A 17783-nucleotide genomic window follows, 5' to 3' on the forward strand; every position below is an offset into this window, starting at 1 on the left:
AGCTGGTGTATAGTCACGAAGTTCGTACGCTGGTGGTGCAGACTGCATTTCTCCTGCAGCACACTTGACAAGACACATTTGATACTGGCTGAGAGAAATTGCATCACTGGTGCTGGACAGTCTGCAGTCAGCGATGATAATGTGCAATATCTTCAACACAGAGGGACAAATGCATCCTCTGCCAACTGCAGTCTCCACACCTGCTTCTTGGAAACCCGTGCTCTGATCTGCTACATGGAGCACGGAGAGTGGATACAACTGATTCACTGACAAACAGGAAGACAAACAGATCTGTTGGGGACAAGAAGATAATCTCTGACTGAGATATTTGTTCTGTTTTTGACTGTAATGGGTCTGAACCCCAACAGCAACACCTGACGGAACCAGGGAATGGTCAGCAGCTCAGTAAAACTCTTTGATTGGAGCCCTCAAGGACGAGGTCCATCCTGATCTTCAAATCAGTTCTCAAAGAAGAAAAAGTCCTCTCCCCCCCACTTACCTCTGGTGGGGGGGAGGGTGAAGGGTACTTTTATTTTTAAGGTGTAGGGCGCAGGGCCATAGGGTGTAGTTTTTAGAGAGTAGGTTTTAGGTTGTAGACTAGACTGTAGAGTACGTAGTGAGGCAGCTCTGCTGTTTCTGAACAATAATTAGCTTTTAGTTCTTAGTTGTTTAGTCAGTTGGACTAGATTTAGCTTTTGACCTGTTGGCTCATTTGCCTGTGTTGCCACTCTGCTTGCCCCTGTGGTTTATAACACAGTGAGTTTGTCTTTGGCTCTGCACCTGCTGTAGCTGTGACTCAGGCAGCATTTGTTCTAGTGCAGAAGTTTAGAGGCATTTTCCCTCAGTGGTAGCTGGTAGCTGGCAGTACTACCTGCATCTAATCAACTGTGCCACTTAGATTCTTTAGATTAATATTTAGCATTATAAACCTTAGTCTCTAGGCCATTCCCCAGCTGTTGCCTGAGTTCCCCTAGCCATTAGCCTGGCTGTTAAATCTCAGACCAGCTATGGATGCTAATCAAGGCCCAGGCCAGGGCAGTCCAGAAAGCCCTAACCGGGCTGTGGAGTACCTTCTTGAACTCAACAACATCATCGAGAGCCAGCAGAAGCTTCTGGAAACCCAACGGCGCAGAATTGAGGAGCTGGAGGTCCAACTGGACCGTCTCAGCCAAGAGAACAAAGACCTGCGTTTGGACCGGCAACCGGTCGCTCCTCCTCCACCTGCTCCTCCTCCTGAGCCTCCACTCCCTCCTCCCCCTCCGCCACCTCCTCCAACTCAGACAACATCAGCATCCATTTCTAGCAAGAATCACCTTCACCACAACAGCCAACACCAGGCTCCTCCACAGCCTCCCTCTTCTATCTCCCTTCACCACAGCCACCACCAGCATCATCAGCAGCACCACCACCACTCCTCCACCCACCACTCCTATAACAGCACCAACAGCACTGCTACAACTGCTATTCCAGTTCCTCCTCCAACTTCAGCCCCAACCTCTATCTCTGTCCCAACCCAAATCCCAGTTCCGGTTTCCTCCTCAGCCCCGGCTCCACCTCCCCCTCCACCGATCCCACCCAGGGATCAGCCGCGGGCCCACAGCCGACTGACTCGAGTGCCCTCCACCAGCACCGGCACAAACACCAACTTTGTGGAGAAAGAGAAAGAGAGGCTTGAGCGCCTGCACAGAGCAAATGCCTCCAACAACCACCACGCCCACACCCTGCATCACAACAAATCGTAAGTTCTGCTTTTTAATACAACCAAAGCCTAAGGTGACACGAGAAGAAGGCAAACCAGACTATGCACAGACAATTTTTTCAGGTAAATTGGTAAAACCGACTCCTTAATCATGGGCTATTGTTAGCTTCCATTTTAATTTATTAGAAAGAAAGTGGCACAAGATACCATATTAAACACAGTTCAGTCCATTTTAGGAGGTTAGGTACATTTAAATCCCCTTTAGAGCTATTTTGCAACATACTCTTTTAAACTTTGAGACTATTATTGAAAAGCTGTGGGGCATGTGTTAATATAGCATTCTATTACTAAATTTAAAACCGCTAGCTTGGCCAGCTGCTGGTCTCCTTATTGTCTGGTTTACCAAAACTCGTGTTAATCTTTGACTCTGATCGCTACTAACTATGCTGCTTTTCTCACACAGGTTTTGTCCAAGCCTAGAGATAAATGCCCGCTTGCTAAATTTAGACCTTGAAACATATTATTTGCTTGATTCTTTGCTGGCACAAAAATGCAAGCAGCACATGTTTAAGGCAATTTATTTTGCTGAACATGATTTACTGTAAAGGACTCAAGACAAGTAGCAGAGGTGAACTTGTCAAAGTTTACCACTGAAGTGTTCCCTTCTCCAAACAAGAAGAGGCAGCGGATGCCCCTGCATGTGCTTTCTCTCTGTATTGAGACGGTGTGATTGGTGGGTGTGCAGGACTGATAAATATTCATCCTTTTATCAGCTAATGGTGCTACAGAGTGGAAGGTTGTAGTGGGAATTTATAAATTGCAGGAGAGCAGGAGTGCGTGAGACTCCAGAGACAGATGAACTAAACGACTACAGCATCTCTAATACTGATAATTGGTGGAGCAAAGACTCAACAGTGTTATGTAACTGATATTTTTTGCAAGGCAATAGAAGTGGTTGTGCACTATGAGACTATAAAGAAAACACTCTGTGCTCTCTGTAAGGGTGAACTTGTTTGCTGTACTAATCACTATGGTAACCACTTACCAGGTAGCTCAGCAGATTCTCTTTTGTTTTGTGCTCTTATTTTGTTGTAATTTTGTTGCTCTTTGAATACATTTTTAGTAAGAACAGTGTTTTCTCGCTGGAAGTGGGTTTGTTGCCTGGCAACACTATCTTAGGAGCATCCTATCAGGAAGTGTAGGGGACGAAGGATCCTCGTTGCCGTCTGTGGTGGTCTTCTTTGTACACATGTCTAAGTGATTCCGTAAGCAACAGGATGCAGGGCAGCAGCAGTTGCCCCATGCATCTAACAGGCAGTACCTTTGTAACAAGTAGCACCGAACCGCTGTATGTGGGATGCGCTGGTCATGGAGATCTCTGTTGCTATGCAACAGTGGAAAACCTGCTTGAAGGACAACACTCTCGCTAACAGTTGAAATGGTTTTAACCTCGCTTGGTGCTCGGAGCGCTCAGAGCTTTGCTAAGCTCGCACCACGTTTTGGAACAAAGAGTATCGCCTTCCTTCTACTGCAAACGCAGCGGAAAGAAGAAAAGAGGGTCCCCACAGACCTGCAGAAATGAAGGCTGGGGAAACGCAGTGATGACTCATTGAGAAAGATTTAATAGTACTATTGCGTTGTCTTATAAGCTCTCATATGTGAGGCCAAAAAGTAAAGTAGATTGTACGTGAGGTACGTAGAGGATGACTCAGACTCTCAGATTTGGGTTCATCTGAGGCATCTTAAGGCATCAAAGTGCTGGAAAAAAAAAATCTTTTAAGCCCTAAATCATGGGATGTTCAGGTACAGCTGATATCGTGAGAAAAAGCTGACCTTAAGCTTGCAAATGATGTAACTGGCACAGAACAATGATCAAGTCTGACAGCAGTGAAGACAAGGCTGATTCGTTATGAAATCACACAGTACAATCGGCTGCTCGCTGCCTCTTCAACTGACTGAGTGTGATCCAATAAATCCCACACTGCACTGGGGCAGATTACGGAGGCATGGCAGCATGTTGCAGAGCTGCCTACACTGCTTTCTGAGTGATTTTGTATAGGGCATGATGCAGCAAAATGCAAAATACCCTCACAGAGATTTATGTTGCAGCACCTCAGGCTGAAGCAGGAAAAATCACGACTCACGCAAGGAAGCAGTAAATATTGCAAGACGTGACAAGGCAGTTCAAACATTTGATATGATGGGACTCTGATGGGTTTTGAGTGTTGAGCCACACAGATATTTTCTCCGGTTTAGTGTCCGTTTTGATTTACAGCAGCCATTTTGCAAACTTAACACACTGTGTACATGGTCTTATTAAACTACAAGGGATTTGCAATGCTGCAGCTGCTCATGCAAACTGAAACATGTGGATCGCAATAATTTGTAGCAATATAAACTAGTAGAACAAGCAAACAACTCACTAGGTGAGTAAGCTACTCACCTAGTAGGTGTTAAGTGCACAAAGTATAGTAAACGGAATAAAATTGCAAAAGAACTGGTGCGATCTTTGAATATTTCTGTTTAAGACTGAAGACAAGGAAGCATTGAAATCACCTTCCTGTGGCCTGGTGATCTGACTTATTTGCCTCTATTCATATCGTAATGAATATCTCACATGTTACTCTCATCACAGTTACACTCATGGTTTGAAAAACATGCATTTTGTGACAAAGAGTGAGTGTAATGCAAATAGGAACACAACGTCTGCTGTTTTTCCGCACTTTAGCGAAAGCTTTAGTAACACTAGCTTCCCGAGCTCATGTGATTTGAACACACGTGACCACGAGGAGACCATCATTACACATCAGTGCTGTTACCTCCCATCGATCCACCAGTGAAAGACTGATGGAGGACAGTTATGGTAGTGAACAGAAAGAGTGATGTTATTCCCGCGGTGTAGGTGTGGAGGAGTCACGGGAGTCAGAGCTGTGGCATTCAGATGGATAAAGAGAATAGAGAGAAAAAGGAAAAAGAAATGAAAAGGGGAATGCATCACCCTGTTCTGTAGATCACTAATTTCTTTTAAAACCTTTCTTCCTGACCCCATCTTCCTGTTATTAACCTGAGAAATGTATCTGGCTACATCATATAGATGACGACATGTGATTATGGGGCTGTTGCATGAAACGCTTAGTATTAAATACGAACGAGTCCTAATTATCATTTTGTCTACACAGAGATTAGATTATGCTATGCAAATTAAGTAGGCGGGGCTGGCAGACTTGTTTACTAACAAAAGATGCATTTTAGGTCAAGAGTGAGAAGGATGTAGAACACTCTCAAGGAAACTGAGATGGTGCCTTTTATTAAGCTAATGCAACTACAACTAATGATACTCTAAGAAAGTAACCAGAAACACAGGAGACACTTGTTGACACTAAAGAAACTTTTAGTCCAAGAAATGTTTTTCAAAAGTTATTTTGAAAAACGTGCCTCTACTTTTGCTCAACTATACAGCAAACTGCTCCAGTCCAGTAGGTGGCAGTAAGGCAGAATAATATACAACAATTATAAATTCATATACAGGAGCGACACAGTGAGAACCAGGGAGGAGAATCAAGCTGTGTACGTGAATGACTGAAAAGAGACAAGTAGTAGTAGCGAAGTGGACTCACGATCTGAAAGGAAACATGTGCAGAGCTGCCAAAACTCCTGCACTTTTGAGAACTGCTGCCCCTCCTGCAGGAACTTTTTGGAGGTAAAATAATTTCCCTGGAATTTAATTTAGATCCTTACTCCAACGGTTCCTAGTCCCCTGGGAAAGTCATAGCATAATACCACCACTGTCACATGACACTGATCCTCCATGTCATAGAGTCTATTGTGAGTCTTCTGAAGAGTTCCTGCTCTATGGGCTCTACTTATTTCTGTGCAGGCATCTAGCTAGATCACCATAATAACCAAGTACTGTCATGTTTTCAGACTTTTTGTTTCGACTTGGTACCAAAGTATCTCTTCTTATGACTCGAAATGTGCCACATGCCGAAGTGTCCTTGAGCAAGACACTAAACCCCCAGTTGCTCCCAGTGCATGGCACTTGTGTGTGAATGTGTGTGTGTGCTTGTGTGAGTGAATGGGTAGATGTGTATGTGACTGTAAAGGGCTTTCAGTACCAGTAGGTAGAAAGCCTACCATTACCATTTACCACAAATGTAGCCAGCGGACCTCAGATGTAAACCGATTCCTATGCATGTCTCCCCATAAGAACACATAAACATGTAGGTTACTGCAACACCTCGTTTTCAGACTATAGGATTTATAACAATACAAGAAGCTGTTTGACTCCAGCAGTGGCAATCCAAGGTTTTTGGGCGGCCTAGTCAAAGACGTACCAAGGCTATCCCCCCAGTCCAAACAAGCGAAATCTGTTACAGGATATATAGAAGGGGTCTCGCTCTCTCTCGCTCTCTCTCTGACCCTGTTTTTGTAAACAGCTGCTGACATCTCGTCCTCTGTGTCCTGATGACGATAACAAGAGTGTAAATGAGCTCGGTCAGCAGCACTGCTGCTCCAGGTGTGGGTGTGAGTGTGTGTGTCGTTTCACCCCATCAGTTCGGTGTCCTGGAAACAGAGTCCTGCCAAGTAGTGGATGCTTAGCCAGAAACCTCACAAATCATGAACAACAACTTCTGATATGTCTTTCTGAGTCACTCTTGGGCCAATTGAGGCCCCCACAGGTTGAGACAACTTTTTAGGGAATGCACCATATATGTGGGTGTCTATGTCTTTGCGTGCAGAAGCTAAGAAGTCAGCAAACTATCGGCAATGGTTTGAAAGCACCTCAGCTCTGACTACTGCCTGACATGTTGCACCGGTCAGACAAATGCATTGGCTTTTTAATGAATTCAGAAGGTTGAAGAAGGATGTGTTGAAGCTTCAACTCTTCATACTCCTGGTCAGCAGTTGCAGATGTGTCATTATAGATAATTAGGTTGTAAACGCTGTGAAGTGTTATAAAAGTCTGAGTAGCCTAGTTCTATCAGTAGATCATGGATTATTTAGACTGTTTCTGAAAGTGTGGTATCCTTCCACTCCTGAAAGCGGTACTTTGCAGTAAAAACTCCTCCTCACCTCCACTTCCACCCACTATCTGTCTCTCACATTCTTCAGATGAATCTCACCCCCAGTTGGAAGATTAAATGTGTCTCGATCAATATGTTAGGGCCTATCAAGGCAATAGATCAGCTTGTTTATTGAACACTCATGGATCAGTTTTAATCCATGGCTGCCATTTCTGAGGTCTGCGTCAGCAGCATGACTCACCATACACTACATAAAAGCAGCCCTAAGGAAGTGCAGTGGCAGGACTACAGCTGTCCGTCCTGGATTTAATATCTCAAAAATATTTTATGTCCCTCTCCACCCACACTGGCCTTATAGTGGCAGTGCAAGTGTCTTTGGGTGGGGCATGTTGTTCACTGCCTTAACCAACCACACCTAACCAGGTGTAGAATAAAGGCATGGCTGGAGAGGACTGAGAGAAGATGCCACTCTTCAGCTATATATATATATATATGACTGTTGTTCGTCTCCCCTTTATGTTTGGACCTTAGAGCTGAGTCTTAACACTGTTTTAAACCAGTCACCATTTCTCAGGTCTGCGTCAGCAGCTTGACTCACCATTTAATTTCCCAAAAATATGCTTCTTAGGTGAGATTCAGCTTGAACCATCAAGTGTTTTGCATAAACAATGTATATTATTTAAATAGTTTAAGATACCAACCACTTTACACCAATAGCCTATAGGATGTCAGCTATCTGGACCATGCGCTGCATGTCATGCCCCTACTCTACTACTACCACTTTTTTGATCAGGATCACATATACATGTACAACAAACATAAGCTTGTATATGAGTTAATAAAAATTAAAAAGAAAAAATTAAAAGCCCAATCATTGTTTTCTTTGTTCCACTTTTGAAATGTGGCTTGAAGAGGCAGCCCTCACCCTTAAGGAGACAGGAATCCAGGTTAAGATGAAGGGTAAAAAGAACCTCTAGGGCCCTCCGCTTGTTTCAGTGATGACAACTGAAGACTTTGAGTGCTGGCATGAAGTTGAGTCTGGTAACACCATTTCATTATGGGTCATGATTCAACTGGCAAAGAAAAAAATCCTCTCAGTGCATAGTCACACAACTCATCAGAGCCATTTTGTTGAAACAAAGTCGGGCTAACTTCCAGGCTACTATTCTATCTAGCCACTATACTATCAACTTGATTTCTTAAATGTATTGAACTATTTAGTTTTCTCAACTGCAGTTAGCGACTGAAGTCATTGGCTGTACAATCCTGATTGTAAAACATTCTTTGCCATTGTCTCTATCCGTCTCTTTGAGTTTGACATCTTTTATAAAACGTCTCCTCAGTTTCAGTACAATTCCGTTTTATCAATATAACAATAGAATTTTCAATAACAATGAAAACAATGAAAATCTCCAGACCAAGCACTAAGGCTACAAACTGTTGGTGACAATAGTAGGTCTACTACAGGTGAGTTAGCTGCTATAATGATTGAATATTTGAGGTATCACAGGCAGGTTGGAGAATGATGCATTCAGGTAGGAGTGGATAACTGCAGGCCATGAAGACTGGAGAGTTTGTCAGAGTCAGTCGTTGTTAAATCCTTCAAATTATCTTTTTATAGTTAAAAATAAGTTTTAATATCATTACATCACTTCTTAAATCTTTTCCATTCCAGTTTAAATGCAAGAACTCACTGAAACTCTAAATCACTTAATAGCATTTGTCCCCTCTGGCTCACCATAGTCACGTACAATTCACACACTCCAATTAGAGAGAGTTTGTGTGTGTGAGAGAGAGACAGGGGTTTGATGAAATCATTCTTGGTGACTGATGGTGTATTGATTCACCAGCTGACCTGGATGTTGAGAGGCACACACTGTGTCAGTTTTGTAAATCATAGACATTATCATGTTCCTCCCTCCCTCCCTCCCTCTGTCAGTCCGTCTGTCTGTTATATTTGGCAACATGGAAATGAGACACGAAGCCGACTGGTGGTGGTGGAGGAAAAGGTGGGATGGAGAGCGTCTGGGGAGTGGGGTCCACGAGGAGGAGGAGGAGGGGTAAATGCCATGTTGTCATGGCAACAGCTCAGTATCCTGGGGAGGTGGCGAGGAGAAAGAGCTAGTGGTTTTATGACGGCTGACACGCTCGGCTCCTCGGCTGAGTCGCTCTCATGCAGACTGACGTCACTGGGAGAGGGAGCAGGAACGTAAACAGATCAGAGTCCAGATGTTACAAGGCAAAATTAGGCTTTATATAACTCTTATTATTTATCCATTCTAGACCAAAAACAAACATAACTTACATAGAATGAAGACTGACACAGTGACACCAACAAGTCATTTTCATGTAAGTAAAAGTCAGGATCATGTGGCTGCCATAAAAGCAAACTGTGAATGTTAAATTCCTTGTCCTAAAGTTTTGAAGCATCAAATGTATATTAAAAAGTTACATATCCACTTTTTGTTCTGCTCTCTCATATCTCAGTTGAGGTTAACATTTTGTTCCCATATATATTCACCTGAGGGAAAGTTATTTTAACACGTGATAATCTGTAAATATTTGGTTATATAAAAGCACATTAAGCGGCGTGTGAAGTATTGTCGTAAAGGCTGATTCTTGGCAGCAGATCTCACAGGACACAGATGGCATGGAGAATATTCTGGCTGCCAGCTGATGTAAAGATGTGAGTTTTATTTCACAGCACGTCTGTCCAGCTCTGTGCTGAACAGCAGACTTAAAGGCTGAGCCAAACACACAAGAAAAGTTGGAGTGTAGTGTAAAGAGGTGTGCGCCATAAATAGATCTGTTATTCCTGATTATATTCAGAATGTTTGGTTAGTCAGCCCCTGTACAGTACATTCATTAGTCTTACAGTCGTGCTAAAATTAAATCGAATGAAAAAATAAGTACATTACATGGGGATGGTTGGTTTCTTTTGGCTTATAGGTTAAGATAACATTTGATACCAGTTTCTATTACATCATAGAGCGCTTCAAAACAATATGAGGCCATCTGTCCTGAAAGTTGAACCTGATGTGGGCCTTTCAGCAGATTAATGATACACCACACCAACAAGCCCACCATGGAATGGCTCATTAAGAAGAAATGGAGGTTTATGGAATGGATGGGTGAAAGCCATAGACTGTATAAAGATGGACGACAGAACAGCTCCTCAAAAGTGAACCCAAAGCTAGTAGAGCTCCCCCTAGTGACTGGCTGCAGTATAGGTCTTAATCTCCACCCCCTCCATGTTAGTGGGTGGGACTTGGCCAAACTAAAACACTAAAATATAAGTCAATTTTTATTTATTTTTTCCGGGATGATTTCTGCCATTTTAGGTAGTTACTATATAACTAAATATAACTGATGAAACTCCAAAGTTGCAAATGGCGCCGCCCATATCCCGGGGAAATTAGCGTCACTTTGGTCAATGCAAGGAAGTGGGGACGAGTTGTTCATATTTATATACAGTTTATGGTCAAAGGCCAGATTTCAATGCTACAGAAATATTATAGGGGGAAAATACTGATAGTACGCTCTTTTTATTTTGAGGTCCGAAACCAATGTATGTTTACTGTCGAAATGCTCGCCGATTGCCTTCGTCCTGCTTTTGAAGGTCATTTAATCCATTTTATTAAGTCTTTGTTAAAAAAAAATAAACATTTTAAGTCAGGGTCAGTATCAACCTTATATATATGTTGTTGCAGCCCTACATTGTAGTGCAACTAGGAGAAATTTGGAGCTCATTTTGGGATGCGTTTAAACCAATACAGATGGAAAAATACCTCTGCAGGGAACTGGACTGTCCTCCAACCAATCAGAGACATGTTGTTGTCAAATGACTTCAACTCTGCCGTGTTGAGATGACATGTGTGACTATGTCGCTGTTACTCTTCGGTCCATCGCTGCATAGAGCACATCCAAATGACTTGTTTGGCCCGAAAGATGTTTGCCGGAGCATAATCAATTTTCAGTGGAGTGACTCCAAACCATGTGGGTGAGGATATTATAGTAAATCTAATGAGTCAACAATTCTCTTGCATATTAGTTGTAAATAAATGTTATTACTATAGGCCAGGGTTGTTTCTGGAGCTCTTTTTCAGTTAACATAGAACATGTTGGGTATTAACACTGACTGATGCTATCTAAAATCAACACATCCTCTCTGAATAAGTAACAACAGTAGCTCTCCTGGGAACATGGGAATAAAAAGGCATTTATCTATCTATCGGAACAAGACATCTTCCTGTTGTTTTCCTCCCTGCTCTGGTCTGGATGAGATGTCCAAGAGACCATGAATCAAGAAGTAAAGCAGACTTGGTCCAGGATCACCACCTGCTGGAAACGAGGCCGTGCAGCGTGTGCAGAAGCTTTTTATGCGTGTGCCTATTGAGGCCAGCAGTGTAGCGATTCCTGTGTTGTTGCGAGAAAATGTCTGCATCGGTCTGATGACATCGGCAGTAATCCATCCATGCTACTGCAGAACCCAAGAGGCCAGTTGCACTGCATGCTGGGAAAAAAACTGCCAGTCGAGACTCGCACGGCGTTGTTCAGTGTGGAAGGAGAAAAATCCCTTCAGCTGTTCAGTGTCACTAAGATTATCCAGCACATTCCAGAAATGAATGAGTGAACTTCCCTTGCTCAGCTCGGCTCATCTGCCTCCTTTGTTTCTATCATTTCCCACAATGCTTGTGGAGAAGCGGCTCCGACTTGTTGCCTCCAGCTTTGAGTGGCTTGTGTGTGCCGACATATAGGGCAGGAGTGATGTGGGAGAAATGTGAGAATCACACAGCAACCTGTCCATCAGCTGCAATGCATTCTTTTCTGCTTCTACAACCATTTGTTTCTAAGTTTATGAACACTGGACATCTGTTTCCAGCAAAAGTCTTTTGCACTGTTGATCTTTAAATGCTTTTGGTCATGATGACTAAAACTATGCCTCTGTTCTTACTCAGCTAGAGTGATGGCCCTCAATTTAGATGGTTTAAATCAAGAGCGTTTTCAAAGTACCTGTTGAGCTAATACATATATATTACTCATATTATTCAGATTAAATGGCCCTCTTGGATAAGAATATCTTGTAAAATGTGAATCAAGTTCAAAAGGGATTTGGTTCCATTAACAATTCAATAAATTATTTTTAGATTATTAGTGATTCTACTTTCTGCAATTTAATGGTAGAATACATCTTTAATTTTTGAAGATGATTTCATTTATACTGAGAATCTTTTTCTGTGTGTGTCTTTGACAAAAATAGTTCCCACATCGTTGTAATTATTTCGTTTGTTGTAGTTTTTGATTTGTGTGATATATGAGTTATTTATGAGGGCCGGCAGTGAGGAATTCAAAGAAAGTTCAAAGAAAGTGAACTGACCAAGACAGGTTTCCCAGGAGAACAGAGCTGTTTTCACTCAGGTGTTTTTGTAAAATGAGAGAAAAGAGACTCTGATGATTTTCTGGTCTTATTAATTATTGAATTCAGCCTGGGAGGTGCATTTTCCTGGCAGGATAAGAATCAGGATGAGAATCGGTTTCATTTGTCAGGCACGGCAGGTGCACATACACACACGTTTGTACAACTATTTACTATTTTGAGGACACATAATGCATTCCCTTACCCTAACCCTAACCATCTCAACTAAGTTCCTAACCCTAACCCTTACCATAGTCCTAACCATAACCTAATTGTAACCTTTATCCTAACACTGTTTCTTAACCCTCAAACAGTCTTGTAAAGAATTGAGGACTTTGCACATATGTCCTCACTTTGCACAAATGTCCTCACTCCAATGGTGTAAAACCCAAATGGGTCCTCAGAAAGATCTTTGTGAAAACCCTTACCCCTTACCCCCCTTACCCTAATCATAACCATAACACGATAATTTTAATCTTTACTGTAAATTCAAATCTTAACATGTTTTAACCATCAAACAGCTGTGGAGCCCCACAATGACAAAATGGCAACAATGTTGGTATTTCATGAAAATTGTACCCCCATAATTTGATAAAGACAGCACCACTCACATACCTCAACATATTACACCTAATCTGACTGAGAACAGGAACTACAGGAATCTACCGCATACAACAAAATTGATCGATTAGATTAGATTGAAACATGAATCTTTTCTGCTGGGAAACTGGGTCACTGCAGCAGCAGCAGCAGCAGCAGAAGAGAGAAGTGTTCTTCAGACCTGTATGTGAGAATAGAAGGAGTACAGTAAGTAGGCTAGTGCAGAAAATAACAGCAAACTGGTCCAGCATATTAAAACCCGTGTTAGCTCCCCCTAGAGGCTGCAGTCTGCTCCGTAATTCTTTTTATATTCAAGTATTTAATTGAATCACAGGATGATAATGCAGAAACAATTGTAAACCATTTTAAGAAACAATAACAAGAGACTCACAATAACGCCATGAAAGCAGGATGTGATTCTTTCATTTGCCACAGCTGGGTTCCACTTTTCTCTACATTTGTGGTTTAAATGTGTTATTTGTTAGAATCTTCTCTGTTGCCTCTTCCGGTTAAAATGACAGACATCACTGTAGCATCATCAGATCTAACTAACTAAAGTCCAAAGTCCAAGTCCTTTCTGCGTGGAGAAGCACTCCTTTTTTTACACACCTGAATGTCTCTGTATTTGCAACTAAGTGAATAGTCGGTTCTGCTGATTGCTTCAAGACAATTTATAGTTTGACATTATATCACATCAGTTTTATCTTTTGAACAAGGATCTTTGGTAATTGTATCAACGGGGTCATGAAATGGGACACACTGAAAGATCAGCTATTTAATAGCTTGGATCTCAATCTAAGTAATTGATCAGAACATCTTAAGTCTCTGGTGTCAGATGTGAATGTGTGATGTTTCTCCAGCCAGCCACTGATTTGTGGTTGATGAGCTGTAACATTTTGCTCTCTTGGTTTTAGTCTTGATGTCTGATGTCTGATTCTGCTTCAGCTGCGTTATCAATTATGATGCATGTCACTGACCGTCAGCTGACACTCGTGCTCTTTGTGTGATCCTGAGTGAACACAGATGCAGGAACAGACAATGTAAGTGACAGATCAGTCCAGATGGTCTAACTGGGGATGTTTGATTTGGGTGGACTGACCCTTTAAAATCCTGATGAGGAGCCAAGTTGGCAGGACTGGGTGGTGAATGTGAGCCACAGTGTGACAGCAGCAGCAGCCACTGTGTGTGTGTGTTTTTTTTGTTTTGTTTTTTGGGGGGGGGGGGGGTAGCTGCAGCAGTGCTGAGTGCCGCAGGCTTGTTGAATGGAGCTGCACTATAGTTAAATACCAACGGTTTGCCCTGCACCTGTCTGTCTGTGTGTGTGTTAGCATTCAGTGCTCTGTTTGCCGTTGTGCCGCTGTGTGTGCATGCAGTCGCTGCAGTGTGTGTGTGTGTGTGTGTGTGTGTGCGTGTGTGTGTGCGTGCGTGCGTGTGTGCTGCAGGGGAAACTAGGATAGCTGATATGAATAGAGAGGTGATGAATTACCTCTCAGAGCCGAGCCGCAGGACAACACCCTGGGGTCCAACTCTCTGTGTGTGTCTGCCACTGCCAGCATGGTCAGTAAAGACAAAAGTTTAGATTAGGCTTTTGTAGAGGTGCACAGCAACAAACACAGATGGATAAAGGAATAACAATTATTTTTATTTATTTTGTACAGCACACAAGCCTACATTACAGCAACGCTTTGACACTGGATATTTGCAGGAGGAGGTGCTTTATGTGCAAATAATGTACATGTGCAGTTGCAGCTCATTGGTTCGTGAAAAGATGAAACTGCCGTGCGTATTTCATTTAAATTCTGCTTTAAAAATGTGTTCCTTACTCAGACCAATTCAAATGGAAATGTGTGGCTTATTAGCTGTATGTTGTGTGTATGATGCATATGTCAAGATTGTTAACTCTATATCCCTATGACGTTTCAGTTGCCAGAGCTGCATCTGATATGGCGTGATTTGTGACAGAATCTCGATAAAACTGACAAAAGAAAAAGCAAATTGATGTTCATTTCCATCCCCTATATTTTAATATGTCAAAATTTATTGTTTGATTCATTGAGATAAACAGCAGGTGTAAGTAAAAAATAGTGTTGTAAAATCATCACAGGAGAAGAGGACAGAGAGAGAGCTCCAATCAGAGCTCAGGTGATGAGAGTGGATGAAGAAGACACAAAAGAAATGTTGAGTTTCAGTTTTCATTTCAGAGCTGAGCTTTTCATCTCTCTGAAGCCTCGGCGATTTTTGTACTCAGGGACTTCATGTATGTTGCAGTTCAAGGCACAAACCTTTCCACCTGATACAATTTGCACATAAAAAGGTGTGCAAATGGTCAAAAAATATGTCTGTTGGGCATTTTGATTAACATAAAATGAGGCACTTTAAGACCAAAACCTCAGTGTGGAGTTCATCTGAGAGTTTTTCTTTTTTCTGTTCACATTCGCACTGCTAATAGGAACGATGAAGTGATGAAATAGCTGGCTAATGGTTGGTATAGCAACGTCTATTAGTTTTGCACAGCATTCAGAAACGTCACATATAATATAGGCTCAATAAAGCCTGGACTTTGGTCCATGTCTCTGCTTTATGTTCCATTTTTAAAAGATAAGAGCTGTTGTTTACATTGGTGACGTTTTGCAAACCAGTTTACAAATGGTTACACAGAAATTTATGGGTTTGACCAATCAATATACACTTACGTCAGTCAAGGTGCCTCTTGTGGTGGCTACCTACCCTAAAGGAGCTAACAAAGAACCTAAAAACAAAAACTGTGGAAAGTTGTCCACCTTCCGAAGGTACCTTCAAAGTTCAGATAATACCACCCTTCTATGATGACTGTAAAGTAGTCTGATTTATAATTTTAAGCTGCAGATGCATGGAAACACACCTAATTGCTACGGAATGCGTGTCCTCCTCACCCCAAGATATATGCTGAAAAAACAGTATTTACAAACCACTTCGTAATTCAAGTAATCCTTTTAAAATAGAAAAAAAGTTTGCGTACGGAATAATTAACACTACATGATTTTTAGCAATCTCGTGCTCTTTTTATAGCAGAATAGTTTGTGACTGTGGCTTACATCAACATTATTTATCTCATTTATTTTTCACAGTTTGTGACTTCATATCATTGGTGGGCTCTTGATATCTGTGCCTCCATTTAAGTCACATGACAAAATAGTAGTAGACTGGAGATGTTTTACAAACTGTGTCTGAAATCACACTTGTCTGCGATTTTTATTGTAGTCTCCAAACTGTGGGAGTGAATGTATCCACTATATACTCTCAAAAAAATACACAATGGTACAAAAGAATCTACTCAAGCTGCAATTTATAGATGCCGCCTTGACTGTGGATTGACTTTGCGGCTGACAGCGTGGACACATGATTGATGTCTGAAATCTCGATTTACCGCTCACTACTCAGAGGCCATTATGTATGTGGAGGAATGAATGAGTGAAGATGCTACAGCCACAGTTAATGCGTACATACAGCAGATAGACTCTATAATACTGTGTATATATTGCTCACGTTGTGGGGACTCACCTTCAGTTTGACGATGGAGCATAAATCATCGTTTAAAGTTGGACAACTCCTGTTTATGGTTCGTGAAAGAATGTAAGTCAGTGTAATATCCTCTGAAGAGTGTGTGTGTGTGTATGTACGTGGACACTTTCCAGATCTAACCTATTGGAAACAGTAAATCAATTGTGAGCAGCAGCAGTGGAAGATCTATTTAAAAACACACACACACACACACACACGTACACACTTGCACAAACACAGAGTCCTTGTTACCGTGACAACATGTTTCTTCATTTGCAATGGTTGCCCTTAACAACACTGTTGGCATGGCCTCCTTTCTGGAGCTGCTAAAACTGAAATGCAGCATATTTCTTTGTTGATTTCTGTCTATTTGAATTCATCTGTCCATCTGATTGTTAAGTTGATGGTTAAAGTTCAGGACATGCATGTTCAGAGGGTCACAGAGGGACAGTGCTGCAAATGACTTGTTAAACTAGCAGATCGCTAACAGAGACCCAGACAAAACTTCACACAGTTAACATATTGTGACATGTTAACACACACGTGAACCCTTAGAGAGTGAAATGAATGGAAGAAGCCTAAAACCCCGGATCTTTGCTAGCATCCCCTGCAGGCTGCAGAACTCATTTCGCCCCAGCAGTAAAGTGTTGAGTTATTCATTGGTCACATTTCCATCTGTTACTTTAATCGTGTCACACCAGATAGTTACTTATATTTGCATCTCTTATTCTGATCACAAACCTGATTACTTCTCTGCTACTTGAAGGTCAGTGTCTTTCCTCCTCCTGTGCTGTAGTCCTGTAACTGTCTGGTAACTTGACAAAAACACGGGCCATGGGTTAGCTAGCATTACATAAAATTCATGCACATGTAGCTCCCATTGTCACAACGACAGTGAGGCTGCTTGTCCACCACAAATGTTCTGCTTCTAGAACCTGTTCTGTTCTTGAACTTTGAGCACAAATTTCCACTAGTTTGCAGAGCTGTTGCCGTAACAAGAATTTAATTTTTTTTTTTTTGTTGGAATCCAGGCCGACTGGGCCTTTCTGTGTGGAGTTTGCATGTTCTCCCTGTGTCTGCGTGGGTTCTGTCTGGGTACTCCAGCTTCCTCCCACTGTCCAAAGACATGCTGGTTAGGTTCATTGGTGATTCTAAATTGGCTGTAGGTGTGAATGTGAGTGTGAATGGTTGTCTGTCTCTCTGTGTTAGCCCTGTGATAGACTGGAGACCTGTCTAGGATGTACCCCGCATCTTGGCTGATGACAGCTGACAGGGATAGGCTCCAGTCCCACCCTTCACTGGACAAGCAGTAACAGAAGATGAATGAATGAATGAATGAATGAATGAATGAATGAATAAGCATGGTGTTTCTCTGGAAACTTTTTGAATCGACCTGTAAATAAGTCCAGGAGAGTTACACAAGCCAGTTGTGGATGTTTTACAGATGTCGATCTTTTCCATTGTTTCCTTTTCGATATGACACTCACAGACGGTGTTGTCACAG

General features: G+C 42.0%; 1 protein-coding gene across 1 annotated transcript in view; it reads left to right on the forward strand.

The window, feature by feature from the left end:
• Positions 1 to 1007: 1007 nt before the first annotated feature.
• The window catches only part of LOC311493766 (IQ motif and SEC7 domain-containing protein 2-like), a gene marked incomplete at both ends in the record, with an annotated part of 131419 nt that continues 114643 nt past the window's right edge, over positions 1008 to 17783 (forward strand). The window contains one exon of the mRNA XM_084552547.1: positions 1008 to 1738. Coding sequence (XP_084408673.1) covers positions 1008 to 1738 — 731 coding nt within the window. The remainder of the gene's footprint in view (positions 1739 to 17783) is intronic.

The sequence above is a fragment of the Chelon labrosus genome (assembly GCF_963514085.1).
Source record: "Chelon labrosus genome assembly, chromosome: 10".
NCBI lineage: Eukaryota > Metazoa > Chordata > Actinopteri > Mugiliformes > Mugilidae > Chelon > Chelon labrosus.